General features: G+C 38.8%; 3 protein-coding genes across 6 annotated transcripts; 1 reads left to right on the top strand and 2 right to left on the bottom strand.

The window, feature by feature from the left end:
- LOC137737776 (DExH-box ATP-dependent RNA helicase DExH5, mitochondrial-like) lies at positions 1 to 8,148 on the bottom strand. 2 transcript variants are annotated; one of them, XM_068477327.2, is made up of 19 exons: positions 7,550 to 8,148; positions 6,783 to 6,937; positions 6,621 to 6,708; positions 6,235 to 6,471; positions 6,033 to 6,128; positions 5,583 to 5,771; positions 5,322 to 5,481; positions 5,115 to 5,245; positions 4,738 to 4,905; positions 4,383 to 4,655; positions 3,945 to 4,139; positions 3,365 to 3,568; positions 2,948 to 3,017; positions 2,685 to 2,833; positions 2,159 to 2,464; positions 1,797 to 1,856; positions 1,559 to 1,711; positions 1,287 to 1,397; positions 1 to 1,062 (listed from the first exon to the last, which is right to left on the bottom strand). In XM_068477327.2, the coding sequence occupies exons 1-19, from the start codon at positions 7,967 to 7,969 to the stop codon at positions 595 to 597; spliced, it is 3,633 nt and encodes a 1,210-aa protein (XP_068333428.2). In that variant the 5' UTR covers positions 7,970 to 8,148; the 3' UTR covers positions 1 to 594. The 2 variants fall into 2 exon arrangements, with proteins under 2 accessions (XP_068333428.2, XP_088538329.1); XM_088682203.1 differs by lacking the exons at positions 5,115 to 5,245; positions 5,322 to 5,481 and having other exon boundaries at positions 7,550 to 8,119.
- A 276-nt stretch (positions 8,149 to 8,424) lies between these two features.
- LOC137737354 (fructose-bisphosphate aldolase 3, chloroplastic) lies at positions 8,425 to 11,409 on the bottom strand. The gene is made up of 6 exons (XM_068476805.2): positions 11,018 to 11,409; positions 10,019 to 10,288; positions 9,805 to 9,914; positions 9,595 to 9,685; positions 9,142 to 9,411; positions 8,425 to 8,973 (listed from the first exon to the last, which is right to left on the bottom strand). Exons 1-6 carry the CDS (start codon positions 11,177 to 11,179, stop codon positions 8,695 to 8,697), a joined length of 1,182 nt encoding a protein of 393 aa, XP_068332906.2. The 5' UTR covers positions 11,180 to 11,409; the 3' UTR covers positions 8,425 to 8,694.
- Positions 11,410 to 13,138: 1,729 nt separating this feature from the next.
- On the top strand, positions 13,139 to 16,891 carry LOC137737682 (2-oxoglutarate and iron-dependent oxygenase domain-containing protein CP2). 3 transcript variants are annotated; one of them, XR_015955293.1, is made up of 10 exons: positions 13,162 to 13,613; positions 13,979 to 14,026; positions 14,250 to 14,426; positions 14,501 to 14,651; positions 14,758 to 14,844; positions 15,205 to 15,329; positions 15,579 to 15,697; positions 16,121 to 16,188; positions 16,299 to 16,410; positions 16,504 to 16,743. XR_015955293.1 is itself a non-coding variant. In XM_068477225.2 (9 exons), the coding sequence occupies exons 1-9, from the start codon at positions 13,323 to 13,325 to the stop codon at positions 16,537 to 16,539; spliced, it is 1,146 nt and encodes a 381-aa protein (XP_068333326.2). In that variant the 5' UTR covers positions 13,139 to 13,322; the 3' UTR covers positions 16,540 to 16,891. The 3 variants fall into 3 exon arrangements, 1 of the variants encoding a protein (XP_068333326.2); XM_068477225.2 differs by lacking the exon at positions 16,121 to 16,188 and having other exon boundaries at positions 13,139 to 13,613; positions 16,504 to 16,891; XR_015955294.1 differs by lacking the exons at positions 16,121 to 16,188; positions 16,504 to 16,743 and having other exon boundaries at positions 15,524 to 15,697; positions 16,299 to 16,411.
- Positions 16,892 to 18,061: the final 1,170 nt, after the last annotated feature.

Below are 18,061 nucleotides of genomic sequence, written 5' to 3'. Positions count from 1 at the left end.
TGAAAAGAAAGTTACGATTACAGTACATTAGCCTTGGCAAGCTATCCAGAAGAATAATATGTTACAGCAAAGTGAAAATCCGATCCGGCGATGGCGTGAGAAATCACTTTTTTTACTTGTGCGAATGCGTTGTGTATATTTCCCCTTGACGCTTTCTAAGTACTGTTCAACTACAATTGCACCTGTCTTTGATAAGCTCTCTTGGTCATCATCAGTGTCTTGATCCAAATGCAACAACTGAAATGGCCAAAACATGTCGATTTCCGTCTCGTCAACTTTAGCTCGATGTAGCTTTGTGTCCCGTGGCAGATGATCCACCAAGCCAAAACCAACCACAAGTTTGGCATCTCGGAAACTATTTGTTGGTGATGTCTGATCAAATGTGGGTGTAAAAAAATGTAGATACAAGGCCAGATCTGCTGGCTTTTATGTGGTGATAATGCTGCCCGACCTTCACTGTTTTCTGCGGCAGGTAGCAAGTTGGACATTGCGACCACATTGATTCTAAGTCTCTCCGAAGCAAGCACCACAAGTTGTGCTCACCGCCCTCTGATAGAGTCCTTTTTCGAGAGGGAAAATCGGCAAATAGTTTATTTAATTGTGGTCCTTTTTGCTTCTCTTTAACATCATTGACATGTGCTTGATGTCCTCATGGCCCATTTGTGTTCCACTCACCAGCCACTGAATGGCCTCCGCTGCCGCATCTTTTTCTGCACTCTTCTTGTTGTTACACGGGTGGCCCATAATTTGCATTCCGTTAAACTCCACTGTAGCTCGGAACTGGCTGTTCTTCAGTTGCATAGTTTTGTAGGTAGGTGCGTTGTATCCTGCTCGTGTGAGCAATGTCTGGAGCTGACTCTTAGAATTGTCACCCCCGGGTCCACTTTCAGTTCTTGAAACTAAGGATGGCTGTGCTGCCACCACAGATGGCTTTGACTTTGAGAGTGCAAGGACCTGGCGGCCAAACACAAATCTACCTTCGCCTTGATCCTCCGAAATCAGCAACCGCATTGCAGAAAGAAGTTCATGGTAACTGTGTGTGTCCATCCTGGGGTTCAGTAGCTGTTCAGGATTCACAATATTCGACATTAGCCAGAGGTAACATGCGAAGAAAATATATTCAAACCTCACATCAACTGGCAACTGGGAAAGTAAATTAGAAAGAGGCCTAAAATAATAAAATATATATTTATACATAATAAATAAGTACACTACAAGAACAGAAACAACAGAGCTCCTTCAGGTCAAAACTTAGGAGAAACTAAGTTCGTAATAGCTTCACTTACTTTGATTTGAATTAACTGGTCAAGTTCCCCTTTTAAGCATTGATACATTTCTGCTACAGCAGGCTTCATGAAGAATTCCAAATATCCTCCCAGCATTTTCAAGTGTCCATCCTAGCAGAACAGGAAATATATCACACTATATCACTAAATAAGGAGCAATAACGATAACAGAAAATAGACATAATCGAGCATGCATAAGTATGTCCCCACTCCCACAATCAGAAAATAAGTTACTTGACACATCCAGAAAACACCAGAAACGAAATACGTACGGTATCCCCTTTCGAAAAACTTCCACCAAATAGGAGGAGCACTGAGTCAGACACAGCTGTTGAATCCCGTAGGAAAACAGAGTTCACCTTTATCTTCTCATTGAAAACCAGCCATGGATATGGAATTTTAGAATCCCTAGCATTGACAGAGTTCTAAACAAATGAAAAAGAACATGAGATTAAATAGAAACAGAATTGGGGCCATCTTTTTCTTAATCTGATGCACAAGAATGCTTACCGAGTATAGCAGCACCTGCCCATCCTCCATTGTCTTCAGTGAAAATGACTTCTCATTGTGCTGCATATCAATTTATGCAAGTCCTCAAGAAAATTATACAAGAATTCAATCATGCTTATGTGTATCGGACAAACCATACACATGAACAAACACTGAAACTGATAAAGCAATTTCAGTTACATTCATGTGGCTAACTTAACTTTCTTACCAATTTGATTAGTAAGACACGGGTTAATCATGAGATAACCATCATGAATCCAACAGAGGGAGGAGAATGACAGCATAAAATTTTTAGAGAAGTGAACAGCTTATATCCTGCTTAATTATAATGCGGAAGGAAAAGAAAATGGATCTGTGCTTACCACAACAGAGCAGATTCCAGGATACAGGCCATAGCAAATAACTGCAAGGACGAGATGCTCATCATAACTCCATGCGTTATGAGTGGTGGTGTTGGCATCAACAAGATCAGTATCCCTAAGCAAAGAGAAGAACTCCTTCCTAAGGGAATCAATAGCTTTCATCGATTGTGCTGAAAGAAAATTCTTCCAGCAATAGTCATATCCAGCAAAGTCTCTTTCAGCAACCTTCCAGCCCTCATAGGCCCGCACAAGTGCAAGGTGATCACTATGATCTCGGGAAAACTGAGATTTTGCAGCCTCAGCAAGCTACAAAGACAAACAAATACAATAACCTTAAATTGTTTCTAATGATAATGACACAGTGGCAAATTATAAATCTGATGCAACTTTACGATGTTGCGCCTCCACCCAAAAAGACTAAAAAAAACTTCAGCCAACAAAGCATTTATCTCAATTTGCCTCCACTCCATTTCTGTCCAAGAAATAAAGAGCATGATAGATATAATGAGAATGGAGAGTGGCTTACGTCTTTCTTGTCAAATGGTGTTAGGAAAGGATCTCTGACACTAAGCCCAGAAACAATAGTCAAAACTGGATCCAGGCAGTTGAAAATGGCGCCTAGCAAGAGCATCTTTCCAAGTTTTGGCTCCACAGGAAGCATAGTTAGATAGCGTCCTGTCAAGTGATTTAGACTGCATTAGGTTTATGACTTTCAAATTTAATCTCTCAACCATTACAAAGAGTTGCAAGCATCACAGTGCATAATTGAAATAAGACATATCTTCCCACCTAAAACAGTCAGATTCTCTTTCTCATCCAAGGCCCCAGTGATCTTTAAATACTCTATGGCGTTTTGCACCTGTAAAAGATATCAAGAGAAAAAATGTGAATTGCAGACAAGCAGCAAAATGTGAGTGAGAATAAGCACAACATAATTTCAGGAGGAACAATTTGGGGTAAGCCTTGAGCTGCACGTGTGCAGGGTGCAACTAAAGCACCATATGCCACTAAGATATCATGACAGACATTAATAAGCATATGCACTGAATGCTAAGGAATTAACAAGCTTAATTAGTGCAAGAAAGTAGAGCTACAATGAAAAGCAAATTACAACTATTCTCAATAAGCCTTCAGCAACAAAAAATTGTGCAACTGAAGATTTAAGTTAAAAAATATTAGGTCGATAAATATAAAATAGACTGTTACCGCAAGTAACTCTGGTGACTGCAGAGCCCTAGATAAGAACTCAGAAATGCTTCCGAGGTTTAAACTTTTTATTTGCAGACAGAGAGACTGCAGAGGTGTCCTCAAAATCTCCGGTAACTGATACTCTGCAAATGCGTCATACACACATCTAGGATAGAGATGATAACATTCCCCGGGCTGGACACGTCCTGCTCTTCCTCTTCTCTACAATATATAAGCAGAGAGGAGCGTAATTAATCAAGGTAACAGACTGAAACTTGAAATGTACTGAACATTAAGGAAAATCAAAGTGGCCCACATGAAATCACATAAGCATGCACACACATATAGAAAGAACAACATGTAAATAAGCGTTTATAGCCTGTTGCCCCTGTTGGGTGTTTACTGTTTACACAGAAACTCTAATGATCTCAAGAGAATTATAAAGAAAAACTGTTAATTTAATGGAACTTGTCTAATTATAAAAATAATTTCTGCTACTCATTCTACCACACATGCGTGCACACAACGATGTAGGTCAACAACCTAGGAATAGATTTCATCTAAGAGACAAAAAACTTCAGCCAGAACACATCCTTACTTGTTGGGCAGAAACCTTGGAAATCCAGGAAGGAAGCAAACAAGGAGTATTATTCAGTGCGTCATATGAAGTCTCTTTTGCCTTTCCACAATCAAGTACAAAAACAACATCATTAATCGTGATGCTTGTCTCAGCAATATTAGTAGCCAGCACTATCTTCCTCACTCCATCCTCAGGCTCATCAAATATTAACCTCTGCATGCAGTCAACATGGAAACAATACAAATATGAGAAACCATGAGAAACCACCATTTGAAAATGGGCTAGAGAGTAGATTTGGTAGTAATTCTTTCATTCACTAAAGTTGAACACAAATTATGGCAGCATTAATTAATTAATTACCATAAACAAAAATACATGCCTGAACAGCGTACTACAAGCATACGCAAACAAATTATGCTAGAGATAGTGCAATTATCAGGGCACTAAAAAATTTACCTGCTCAGTACTTGCCATAGAACCATGGCATGCTAGTAACAAGACTTGGCTTGGATCACCTAATAGAGGATTGGCATGTAACTTTTCCTTCAGAGAATTGATGTCATCCCACCCAGTCATAAAAACTAGAATGGCACCAGGCTTGTCACTCTCACAGATATTGCACAAGAGATACTCGATGAGATAAAAACCGATACTATCAGGATTCCAACATGCTAGAGACTCCCGAGTCTCCGGACTATACTCCTTAAAATCGGCTGCTTTAAGTGCATCCTGAATACATTCCATGAGAGCAAAAATGAGAAGATACAGAAAATGAAAAAGAACAAAACCGTTTATGCAGTAACTTGTATACCTCAACAACAGAAGCAATTTGGCTTTTCCTCTTTCTTGGCGCCTGTTTGCTCATTTTCCACATCTTTTCTTGACCATAATCATCAATCTGATTGTATGGCGTTAATTTGCATCCCGTAATTTCCAGAACATCCTCCAGAAAATGAGTTCGAACTGGATATGTAAAACCCTAGTTTAGAGGAAAACAACAAAGATAGACTAACCATATTAGACATTATTATTAGACTAACCATATTAGACATTATTATCTACCTCTGCAATCATCAATAAGACTTCCCTCATGAAACAAATAGAAATATGCATTCATGCATAAAACCCCTCAAACATAAAAGGAAATACACATTTTTTAACGCAAATGCACAGGAATTTTTAACTTACTGGAACATGAATTATCGGAGCTCTACCAAAGTAGGATGAGAAAAGCTCAGAATCTAGGGTTGCACTCATCAAAATCAGCCTAAGTTCTGGTCGCAGAGGAAGGAGATCCTTGAGAACAATAAGCAGAAAATCTGGCATCAAATTATTTCCAGTGAGAAATCACCCCTTATCTTCGAAAATTGAAGCCTTGATCTAGCTATAATTTACCTTCATTCATTCCACGTTCATGAATTTCATCCACAATCACATGAGATATACCTTTCAAATTTCTATCAACTAGTAATCTTCTCAACAAAATGCCAGTGGTGCAAAAGAGAAGGTGAGTGTCCCTCCCCTTCATACCTTCTAACCGAACCTTATACCCAACCTAAGACCAAAGGAATGCTTGGAAAGGTTAAAAGAAAAGGAAAACATCAGTTCTTTTTATCTGAAGGGTAATAATTTGATCAAGTATGCCAGGAAACTAACCGAGTCACCCAATTTCTCCCCTCTCTCTGAAGCAACTCTTTCAGAAACAGACATAGCAGATATTCGTCTAGGCTGTGTACATATAATACTACAAACAGCTCCACGAACAGCTTCTATCTCAGATTCTAAAATGAATTGTGGAATTTGAGTAGTCTTGCCACAGCCAGTTTCACCTGATATGATAACAACCTACAAGTACAAACGTGCCAAAAAATTATACACAGTCAGGTTACAGGCCACCTTTGCATAATTGAATTAAAATAATTGCATGATTCAGCATGTATCCACATCTACTACCTTACATTTGAGAAGACCCATAAAACAAAGAAAAAATGACCACCGCTTACGAGAGAAAAGAACCGACCATGAACACAGGCCAACTACTGAATTGTAAAACTAGGAAGTCAGAATAAACATCTTGAATGAATTTTCCTGAAAATTTAATCACACCTGATCTCGTGAAATTGCTGCCAATAATGCATCCTTCTCTCTATAGGCCGGAAGACTTCTGCGAAGTTCAAGCATTTTTCTACCTTCGGGAGATTCCTGAAAGAAAAAAATATTACAAAAACATTGAACAAAACACATGATTCATCTTATGAGTTATCACTAAATGGAATCGTGCAGAGCAATATGCCAAGGTAAGACAAACCTGCCAAGCTTGTTGCTTATCATGCAGCTGCATACTTCTCCGCCAAAGAAGTTTTTCCATCACACCCTTACTTGACGCAAATGATTCTGGTTGCTCAAAAAGCCCTTCGTCAGTAGCAATGCTGCCACTACTGTTTGATGTAGAAAAGGAAAGATCTTCCTTTGTCCTAGACTTCTGGGAAAGGAACTCTCCAAGATATCCCTCAACTCTCCTCAGCAACCCAAGAGGCAAGGTCACCTTTCAAATTTAAAAACCTTCACTTAAGAACCGTGTAGAACGAAGTACAAACTGAGGCATTAAAAACATCATGAGATGGAGGGAAGCTGTCCTAAATTCCTAGCTAATCTATTGTTACATTTTCATATAAGTAAACTAATCAGAATTACCTCTCTCTGAGGGCGCCTATCATCCAGGTCAAATCTGTAGTTTGGCAGTGGGACCTTACTAAACACAGCAACTTTCGAATACAGATGGCTGTCAAAGATACTTACGGTCAGACTTCTATAAAGTTATCAAAACACTTACATGCTGACAAAAACCAAAGATACCTATAAAGCCCCATTCTGCTTGCCAAAGCAGCTATTTTCTCAAAGTTGCATCTATCTTTTTTCTCCCTTGTAACCAACTCTTGCTTCTCCTTGTCACATAACAGCATGGTTAATTTCCGTTCCCACTCATTATCAGATGAGTAAGGACTCTGTGTCTGCAATGTTCAGATAAACAAATACCAAAAGCATTTATATATGTTAGACCTTTCAACTGGATAGAAATCTCCGTAAACATCATGCTTTGATGCGTTAATAAAACAGTCATAATGGTATGCCTTGGATTAATTTAAGATGTAAGGGCTTGAAAAGGCTACACAGTATGCCATTTTGAGCGATTAGCAGCTGATAAGAACTTCATACAGGGCAAAGGAAACCACTCCATCATATACTATTTCCAAACTGCGAGGAAATGTGGTTGCAAAACTCCCCATTCCAACCGGCTAAAGTGATTTTCTTATCGGTCAATGCGTACTTGAAATGGCTTTGAGTATGCAATGGTAAGACCATCCGCAACCTAATCGCATTAAGCTTCGGATAAACTACCAGCAATTCATATCGAAAATCGACACAGCATTTCACATCGCAATCGGTAAACGACTCAATCAACAACCAAATTAAAAGCTAAAATTGAAACACCCAGCTACCACTCAAAACTTCAGAGTCTGAGCCCTAAATGAAACCCGATTACCAATTCACACTTAGTAAACACGCGGATTCCCCATTTAACAACTCTACACGCGCGCACAATTCACCTACAAAAACCTCACCGGATGCGACGGCAACTCAGCTTCGCGATCGGAGCCTTCCTCGGAAACGCCGTCGTCGTAAGCGGAAGAGTGCTGAAGCTTGGGCTTCTGAAACTGCTGCTGCTGAGTCTGGTAGTACGCCAGAACACCATTGGTGCTGCTCCTCTGGTTGAGAGCAGCAGCAGTCTGGTTGTCGCGGAGCTTGGAGCCGACTGAAGTAGGGGAGGTGTAATTGGGGGTGGTAATGGCGGAGCGGAGGCGGTGGTGGGGAGGGACGTAGACGGAGCCGTACGAGGAAGGAGGCCGATCCTTCATCGCCAGGAGTGAGGGTTTGGAGGAGGAGGCAATCAGTTTGGGATGTGAAGGCGACGGCGACGACGCGTGAGGGAATTGCAGAGACGGAGGAGATGGGTGGAGGAGGAGGAGGAAAGAAGAGGGCATGCACGGTGAGACAGCAAAGTGGCGTCGTGTTCGAGATCAGATGAATGTCCGAATGAGTCTCCCCTCCGGAAGCGAAGAGTTAAGTGTACTTCGAGTTCGCACGTCAGCTCTGCACTTTCGGCTTTAAACTACATCAAGTAAATCTGGGCTTCTTTTGCAGATAAACGCTTTCCATATTCTGGTATTTACACTTTACTTATTTTTATTTAAAAACCAAAAACAAAATTAAATTCCCCCCCTGCCCGAATTTTACAAGAAAATGTACATGCGTTCTCATTTTTCCAAATAAAAATAATTTTAGATGACAAATTATGTGCAAGGTAAAGATGGGCATGCTGTCCTTAGGTACTCACGTGGTTTTTATTTGTGTACGAAATTGAGAAGTTCAGAGTAATTATAATATTCGCGTCAGTTACAAGAAAAGAAGTTGCTAATGTCGTCCAAAAATGTAATCGTGTGGAGAAGTGCATGACGACTTTTTATGTGTCGATAATAATTCTCGTGAGAGAACTGTCATCAAATTAAGTTACATTCGGCAAAACATATCCTTTTATCACCGGTCTTATTCAATCCCTCGTGTCTTCTAACGGGAAAAAAAGAAATCAAAAAGCTTTTACTCAGCATACATAAGATAACACCAAAAAAGAAACTGCTGTAAATTACACCCGTCTCGAGTTTCAACTTCCAAGGAGAGGAATGAGTTGCCTCAGACTCCGGCTTCTGGCTTAGTACGTATAGCCCTTGACGAACATTCCTTTCTTGGCTTCCTCGTCCTCGCCTGCAGCAGAGTACTTTCCTAGCTGAGCCAAGGAGTTTGCCTTTGCTCGCACCAAAAGTGCCTTTTGTGCAGCGTCCACGTTCTCTGGATGTCCTTGCCATGCCTTAAGGACAGAGTTCTGCAGGGCACGTGCGTACGAGAAGGATACGTGCCATGGGTTGGGGCTTTGGTTCATTGCATTCAGGTTGAGGGTTGCTTCTGCTTCGGATTGTCCCCCTGACAAAAACTGTTAAGTGAAAGGAGCAAATATGAATCAGCCTTCGTAGGTCAATGGTAACAAATATCATGAGTATTACGTTCTTGAACTAATATTTAAGGGCGTGTGAAGCTGATAAGCACAGGAGGAATGGAGCATCAGTTTACAGCTATTGCAAAAGTGATCGAGCAATCTTACCATGATTCCAGGTACTGCAGGAGGAACTCTCCTTTTAAGAACTGTGAGGGTAGCCTTTGCAATGGCTTCTGGAGTAGCCTTTTCCTTGTGTTCAGCCCCTGGGGTAACCATGCTGGGCTTAAGAAGGATTCCTTCGAACACCACATTGTTTTCGGCCAAGTAATAGAAGACTTCGGACCAGACCTTCTCTGCCACTTCAAGTGTCCTTTCGATTGGGTGGTCCCCGTCGAGAAGAATCTCAGGCTCTACAATGGGCACAAGACCATTGTCCTGCAAATAATTTCAAACCAATGAATCACACAGAATAAAAAATACCTACCAATTCATTGTTAACGACTTTTTAAACAAAAAGAAAAAAATCTAATTTTTATGTTTCAAATATCAATAAAAAATTCACTCTTACAACAGAAATTGTTTTGCAAAATCCAACTAGCTATCTAAAAGTGAACATACCTGAGAAATGGCAGCATAACGAGCAAGTCCCCATGCAGCTTCCTTAACAGCTAGAGCAGAAGGACCACAAGGAATGCTAACAACTGTACGCCTACACATTTCAACCCGACACTTGGATAAATTTATCTGTCAAATAGAATTATACCAACTGGACAGAACAATAAAAGGACCTCTATGGAGCAGATGTCCACAAGAGATTAAATGACTTACCATTTAGCAAAACGAGCACCTTGCTTGTAGTACTCAGCAGATCGTGAAGCCAATCCATCTAAGCCTTGGCACCAAGATTCATTGTTTGATCCCGGCAGGGGAACCAAACCCTGAACCACGGAAAAAGAATGTGAATAACAATTAGGGATCTAATTCCAAGTACTTCAAGAAATTAATCAAGCTATAGAACACATATGTCCTGGTGGCCACAAACCTTGTCAACTTTGATTCCAGGTACAATTTTCTGGTCACGCAACACATCCACAAATTTCTTCCCATCGGTTGTAGACTGGTAAAGTGTTTCCTCGAAAAGAATGGCACCAGAAATGTATTCGCCGAGGCCAGGGGTGGTCAACAAAAGCTGCCTGTAAGCCTGTCGGTTAACCTCGGTATTGTCCAACCCAATAGAGTCTAACCTCTTTCCACAAGTAGCATTTGATTCATCAATGGCAAGTATACCACGACCAGGGGATGCAATGGTTTTCTGTACCATCCAAAAAGAAGCAAAACCAAGTTAAAAGATACAATAATAAAGCTGCAACGGAGAAATCAATTAAACCCAAATACAAGCAGTGTTATATCAAACTACACAGGGAAGCAGAAACATAAATTTCCAATTTGTAGTAACCAAAATCTTCCAAATACAAGCAGTGTTATATCAAACTACACAGGGAAGCAGAAACACAAATTTCCAATTCGTAGTAAGCAAAATCTTTCTAACGGTTACCAAATGCTTTTCTTCTATTTAGAGAATCCATAAGAAACAAGAACAAATATATTAATCAATCGAAGAGGAATAGCACTAGACCACACGACGGGCCATAATAATTAGGTATGAAAGTCACCATCTGAGCGAGTCGAACATGAGACACTTCCAAGTGAAGCGGAATACGACTAGACCTTACTAGTTACTACTTAGTGATAGTGACCTATTAATAAATTGAATTAAGCAAATCAATCATAGTGGAGAAACAGTTCATTTCAATCTTGAGTTCGAATTCACAAAAGTCTAATTCAACAAAGCAGTGAAAATTAAAATCAATACTGAAACAAACAAATCAAATCGAATAACAGAAAAATAAATAGTAATTCATAAAAAAAAGATCAGTCTAATATAGATTCAAACATTCAGCCACCGATGAAATCAACAAACAAAAATTTCGATTTGTCCATAAATATCAGCAAATTGAAAATAAGTTAATGAGATGCGCACAGCGGTTAGGACGAGTTCGTCGGTGTAGGCCTTGGCTCGGATCGGGACGGCGACTCGGAGAGTAGCGAGGCTAGTCGATGATCCTGGGCGCTGAGTGAAGGACTGCTGTCCGATCCACTGAGACGACGACGCATTAAGCTTCGCGAAGCTGGAACAGGCCATGGCTTCGAGCAAAGACGATCAAAATTGCTTTGGAGAGGTCGACTGGTTGTTTGTTTCCCGAGAAAATGCGGGTTTTCTTGCTGCTTTAAGTCTGACGCGGGGGGGGGGGGGGGGGGGGTGGTGGGGTGGGTAGGTGACTGCGAAGAGAAAGAGAGAGAGTGTTATAAAACAAGACGTCGTTATTCTTTGGAGAGTCCGCAGTTGGCTTTACGGGTTGTAATCGGACAAGCAACGTGCGAGACTACCAAACGGTCCATATTGTATCAGTGTGATTTACCAGATTACCCTCTCTTGACTATACTGTCCTTGCACGCTGCCGAGGAAAATGAAATTGGGGGTATTAAACGGGTCGGGTCATGTTTACCCTTTCCTAACAATTGACAACTTGCAATTACGGCTTGCTTTAGGTAGGTGGAGAAAAAGAATGATAACTTTAATGAAAAAGTTTCGATATTGTTTATTTTAATAAAAAATTATATTTTTACATTAAAAATTATATGTTTTGAAGATGTATAAAGTTGTAATAGACCTCAAACTTGAGATGATAAAGTATAATTTACCTAAAAATACACATAAAAGTTCTTGTTTATGTGTCCTTTTGCGAGTTTCGCTTATTTTGACTCTCCTCTCTTTAATAATTATTGTTTAAACTATTACTATTATCACGCTAATAAAAATAGGGAACTTTAACGAAAGATTCATGTACTGTTCACTTTAACAAAAAAAAACATTTTTATACTAAAAAATCAATCATGGTACTATTCATTTTACCCTTTATTTTGTCCTTAAAGTTAAAACTCAAAGTTTTCAAGCTCATTTCATTAATTTTCTTATAAAAATAAGCTCTCTTCTATTTATTTATTTGTTATAGAAAATGTATGTATAATATTTCTACTTTTAGAATGACAATTGCATCTCTAAATTTGATTAAAAAAATGTTGTAAGTATTGTTAATTATGTGTTTGTTCACTTACGGCGAACATGTAATATCTCAATACTTTTGCACCTTTTTATGTAAACCATAAGCCTATAAGTAAGTACCCTAATGAAAATGAAAGATGACCTTGATTTCTCCTTCACTTTCTCTCTTGTAAGTTTCTATTTTCTTTTACTCTACACTTTATCTTTAATATATTATTAGCATAACTGTCTGTCGATTTATATTTCTTTATTAAAATAGAATTAAACACTACGATAACAATACAATGAAGAGGAGAGGAAAAAGATCTCCCATCTCCTTTGTAATTCACGATTCATCGCTTGCATGACAAATTTGGATTTGGATTCTTTCCCGAGCTCAGCATCCTAAGCCTACTGAACAAATAATATGGATCGTTGGAGTTTGATCCAACGACTACAATTATTATAACTTTTAGAGGGGTTCCTTATTTGTAACCGTTGGATCAAAATCCAATGGCCCATATGATTTGCTCAGTAGGCTCAGGATGCTAAGCTCAGGAGAGGATCCAAATCCGACAAATTTAACATAGGCCAAAAGAGGCTTTATTTTCTCTTTGGTAAAGGCGAATGAAAATTTCCTTTTTCTAAAAATAATGAATTAAGTAAAACTTGATAATGTCAATTAAAAAAGGTGATATTTATTTTTTATATGATGTTTTCATTCGACGAGCTATATTAGCTCAGTTGAAGTTATTTCATATTGACTCATGTGATCTTATTTTTATTAGAGAAGTTATACAAATGTTCTAGGAAAAACGTGGAAAGGGTAACAATTTTTGTTAATTAACCGGATCATAAGATTGCAAATACAATTTTCAAAAGAAAAAAAAAAATTGTGGGATGAATTATTGTGGAAAAAAAAAGAGTATAGGAAAAAGAAGTAATGCACTATTAGAAAATTAGTGGATAAGTTTCCAACACTCCACGTCAGAGCGTCCCCACAACTAAAATAAAAACCACCCCACGTCATCAAAGTGGACCCTACGTTCAGATCCAGCTGGGGCGTCCACTGTAAAGTGTTTAACCAACAAACTACACCACAGGGGAACCCCAAACCCTAACCTGCAGCTCAAACTTCATCTTGTTCAATTTTCAATTCTTCAAAACCCTAACAAAATTCCGCCAATTCAGTCATCTATCTCTCTGAAAATCCCCAAATATCTCTCACGAAGTGTCGAAGGCCATGGCTACGGACGGCGCGGCGGACCGACGGAGGCCACCGCCTCAAACGCTGAGCGCAGGCAACAACGGGAACTGCGTGATGAGCTTGTCGAACAGGCTGAGGCTGATGCCGAACAAGGAGCACAAGGCGGAGAGCTACGAGGACCTGCAGCAATTGGAGTTCAGTCCCTTGCTTTTCAGCTCGCTGGAGCGCTACTTGCCTCCCACCATGCTCAATGCCTCACGTGACCTCAAGCTCCAGTACATGAGGGACATCCTCCTCCGGTACTCGCCCGAGAGCGAACGCACTCGTGTAAGTCATGAGACTCTATCTCTTTAGAAGTGGAATTTGGTAAATGCAGGAAACTGAAAATGACTTTGAATTTTGGAAGTTTTGGATTTCTTGTTATGTGAATTTTAATTTTTGGATAAATGTGTGAAATGTGTTTGCTTCAGTTACGATTGCGGAAGAATGTGTAATTTCTTTGAATTCTCCAGAAACGATTCATGTGGATTTTCAATTCCTGTGTTAAATTCTGAGGCATAGACGAGGGAGATAAGCTTGGGTAGGAAAAACATATAGTCAGAACCGGCAGGGGCAATGTGCTCTGGTTAATTAGTCAATGCGGAGTTCTTGTGCTCCCGAAAGGCTCATATGTTCTCTGTTTGAATAAACAGGTTCAACGACATCGAGAATACAGGCAGAAAATCATCACACACTATCAGGTGCGTTCAATGGGTAATATGCTGTTGACATTTAGAAACTTGCTGTAATATGTAAACAACACATTTATGGATTGCCATTGATGTTGCAGTCATTAAGGCTAAGTCCCTTCTTTTGGTACTCCTGGAGTTGAGGGCTTGAGGTTTCTGCATAAGACATTTAGTCACATTTTCATGTCAACAAACTTAAATAATTTCCTTCTTAATCGGTCCTTCCTCGTTGCAGCCTCTACGAAGGGAGTTATACACGCTGCAAGCTGCAAAGTTCTTTGTCCCCTCATTTCTCAGAGCAATCAGTGAGAACACAGAGGATAGCTTTAGAAATATACTGTCTGAACCCTCTCCTGGAGTTTATACCTTTGAAATGCTTCAGCCGGATTTCTGTGAATTGTTATTAACTGAGGTATCATTTTGGATATAAGTTAATTTTCTTTGAGCTACTTTTTTCTATTTTCTTATCAAATTTTGATTTCTTAGGTGGAAAATTTTGAAGGGTGGGTCCATGAGACAAATTTCAGAATCATGCGACCAAATACAATGAATAGATACGGTTGTGTTCTTGATGACTTTGGCCTGGAAACCATGCTTGAGAAGTTGATGGAGGATTTTATACGTCCTTTGTCTAAAGGTATTTCATCTCTAATATTGTGAAATTGTAATTAGAAAAAGTTCTTATATGTGAAAGATTAGAACTAATGTTATACTCGTTTTTTTGTTTGTCTGGGTTTATGTAGTTTTCTTCCCGGAAGTTGGCGGATCCACCTTGGATACGCATCACGGTTTCGTTGTTGAATATGGAAGTGATAGGGATGTAGAGCTTGGTAGGTGCTCATCCATCTAAAAGTTTTGGATTTAGTTTTTCAAAAAAAAAAGCATTTGTACTGAAACTAAAAAAAAGCATTTGTACTGAAGCCTCTCTCTCTCTCTCTCTCTCTCTGCGCCATTTCCACTCTATATTTCTGCTGGTTATAATTACTCAGAACAGTTTTTGATTGGTGGTCTAGCTGATATGATATGATTTCTCCTTATTTATGTTTTCATAGTTGTGTCCAATTTATTTATGTTTTCATAATTGTGTCCGATTTGTTCAATAATGTATGTCTGTCTTCATCTTAAGCATCTGTGCACTAGATTTATAGCGTGTTAAGCTTTTATGAATCCACAACAGCTTTATATTGCAGGTTTTCATGTGGATGATTCAGAAGTCACCTTGAATGTTTGCTTGGGAAAGCAATTTTCTGGTGGAGATTTGTTCTTTCGAGGTGTTCGATGTGATAAACATGTTAATTCAGAGACACAATCTGAGGTATGCTATTCTTTATGATCAATTTTTGGTACAATTTTTTATTTAGGGTCACACTTTTCATCTTTTAGTAATACAAATGCTTTGGAGTATCATATTTGATATCATTCTAATATATGATAAATGGTAAGTTGCATGTTTATTTTTTTTAGTTATATTTTCTTCATTATAATATATCTTTTTTTATTTTTGTACAGTTTACCATGTATGTATTGAACTTTTTCCTTGGAATTTTTATAATTCTACATATAGGAAATCTTTGATTATACTCATGTTCCGGGACATGCCATTCTTCATCATGGTCGCCATCGGCATGGTGCTAGAGCCACAACATTGGGGCGTCGAGTCAACTTACTATTATGGTGCAGAAGGTACCTTTCTCCAACTTTAGTCCCCCACACAAGAAATTCAAGAAACCTAACCTAAAGATTTTATGAATATCACAATCTCCCAAACTTTTTAGTACCTGCTCTGTGTGGAAAAAGTATCCAGTGAATGCAACTTACCAATTCATTCATGGTTTGATATCAAGTAATGTTGCTTGCGTATACAATAAAGCATGTGCAAAATCAACATTAAGAGTACCGGTCTTTAAGTAGAGTTAGGTGAAATGTTGGAATATCCAGGTTTCACACGGTTGATTTCTCCTAAACATTCGTTCTCGATTGTTTTCTCAATTGATTGTGCACATTGTAATCACACTGAATGGCCTTGTAAGCATACATTACAGAAAATATCATCTAAGAAATTAATGGAATTATTTAAGGCTAACCTTTGGATCTTGGTCTCATTAGGTTCTAGGAGTTTTTTGCCTGTATGCTGGTTGATATCATGACAATTAGTTTTGCAGAAGCTTTTCTAGGTAGGCTTACAGTAAAACTGTCAAAACATAGGGTTTTACTGCAAGGATTATCTCAATTATGCATTCTTGTTTACCAATTTACTCGCTTTGTATCCCCAATCTTCTTGTAGTTCGGTGTTTAGAGAGCTGAAGAAATATCAGAAAGATTTTTCCAACTGGTGTGGAGAGTGCAAACGTGAGAAAAAAGAGAGGCAGCGTCAATCAATTGCTGCAACCAAACCGGTACAGTATATTTGATATGAGAAAGAGAACAATCAGCGTCTTCCTATATTTGGCATTAGTTAATCTTTTCTGACATCTGATTGTATTTTCCAGGAAATACTCAAGAGAGATGGACAAACCGCTTCTTGAGCTGCTTGTTTTGTATGTTTTTGCTACCGATACTTCTTGACCTGTTCATCGTGCAACTTTTGCTTGTGAAGTTGTAAATTTACTCATCCTTATCAGCACGTAGAAGTTTTTCGTGTCTGTTTTCAAATTCGTACTCCATCCATTTATAGAGACTACAGTCGGGCCATTTGTTAGTAATATGAAAGGGGCCGGTGTTGTTGTGTTTTTGCGGTGTGCTTCAATGCTTTTGCGTACACAGCTCGACAAGTAACTGTGATGTGTGGTGTCCTTTTTATGTAGTTGCATATGGCTGCTTTGAGTTGATGGGAGTATACTTGCAATATAGTTCTCTGCTTCTCCTTTTGATTTGAAAGGTTTCGATGTGCAATTATTTTCTTTTTACCTAATAATGGGGTTTGCCGCTGAGGGTGTATTGATTGTATTTTAAGTCACGCAGGCATTGATATACAGGAAAGTTAGAGTACTTGACATTGCATGATTGAGTTGGATACCCCAACAACGGCATTTCTGTTGTAAGTTTCTCTCCCACCGTCCACAAACAAATCTCGTGAATTTCAAAATTCAGAAAACCTGCTCTGATACCATGAAAGACCATCTAACCGTCTATTGAATCTTACTCAACGGCATCTTTAGTTTGACCAAAGTAGTAAAGTCAAACATGCTTTCTCTGTTTCTGTAGGTCTTTTTCTCTTAAGGAATTGGTTTAAGAAAGCAAGCGAGTTAAAGAGCTTTGAAACCAAATGTGGATTGTTGCTGAAATCCACATCCCAAAGGTCCTTATGCTTGCATGAACCTTTCAACATTCTTCCCACATAACCCCACAAATGGAACAATGTCATCCATCCGATCACAATCTCCCACCTGAATATGAGAGGCGGTGACACTTTTGACTCGTTGAGAAACAAAGTGACTTAGGTAACTGGAGAAATTTTTTCAAGTGACGGGTATTTAAGCGGATATTTTACGTGATACAAAATAGGTGAAAGGACATGAAAAAATATATCATTTATCTTACATATATTATAATACGTAGAGTACTACTTAAATACCAGCACCTAGAAAAATGTCTCACATGATAGGTAAAGGTCAAAATAAAAGTAGTGTTAGTGCTATTAATAGGGTGAAGTTAGCAGGATGGATTAATTAATTAAACACAATTGTTTGGCACCTACAATTAGAGAAACGGAAAGGGATCCGGATGATCTCTCCTCCTTATCAAAAAATTCGGATCTTTAAAATTTGATATAACAGTTAAAGTTATTATAGTTTTTAAAGTAGATCCGTGTTTTTAACCATTGGATTAAATTTTAATATTCCAAATTGTTTGATGAGGAAAATTAGGTGGAAGAGATCCAAAGAGAATCTTTATCACAAAGACATGTAAACATATTTTAGTCATATGTATTAATAAATTTTCTGCTTTAGGTGGCCCTGTCAAGTCATACCGAAGTAGGGAATGATCTTCCAAGTCATCTTCTTTTACCTACTAAATTTCGTTGGGATTCTTGTCGACTCTCGAAGG

Source organism: Pyrus communis, chromosome 13 (assembly GCF_041283825.1).
Source record: "Pyrus communis isolate YQ-2024b chromosome 13, ASM4128382v1, whole genome shotgun sequence".
Taxonomy (NCBI): domain Eukaryota; kingdom Viridiplantae; phylum Streptophyta; class Magnoliopsida; order Rosales; family Rosaceae; genus Pyrus; species Pyrus communis.
The sequence above is the reverse complement of the archived record's forward strand: the minus strand, read 5'-3'. Positions and strand labels throughout refer to the sequence as shown.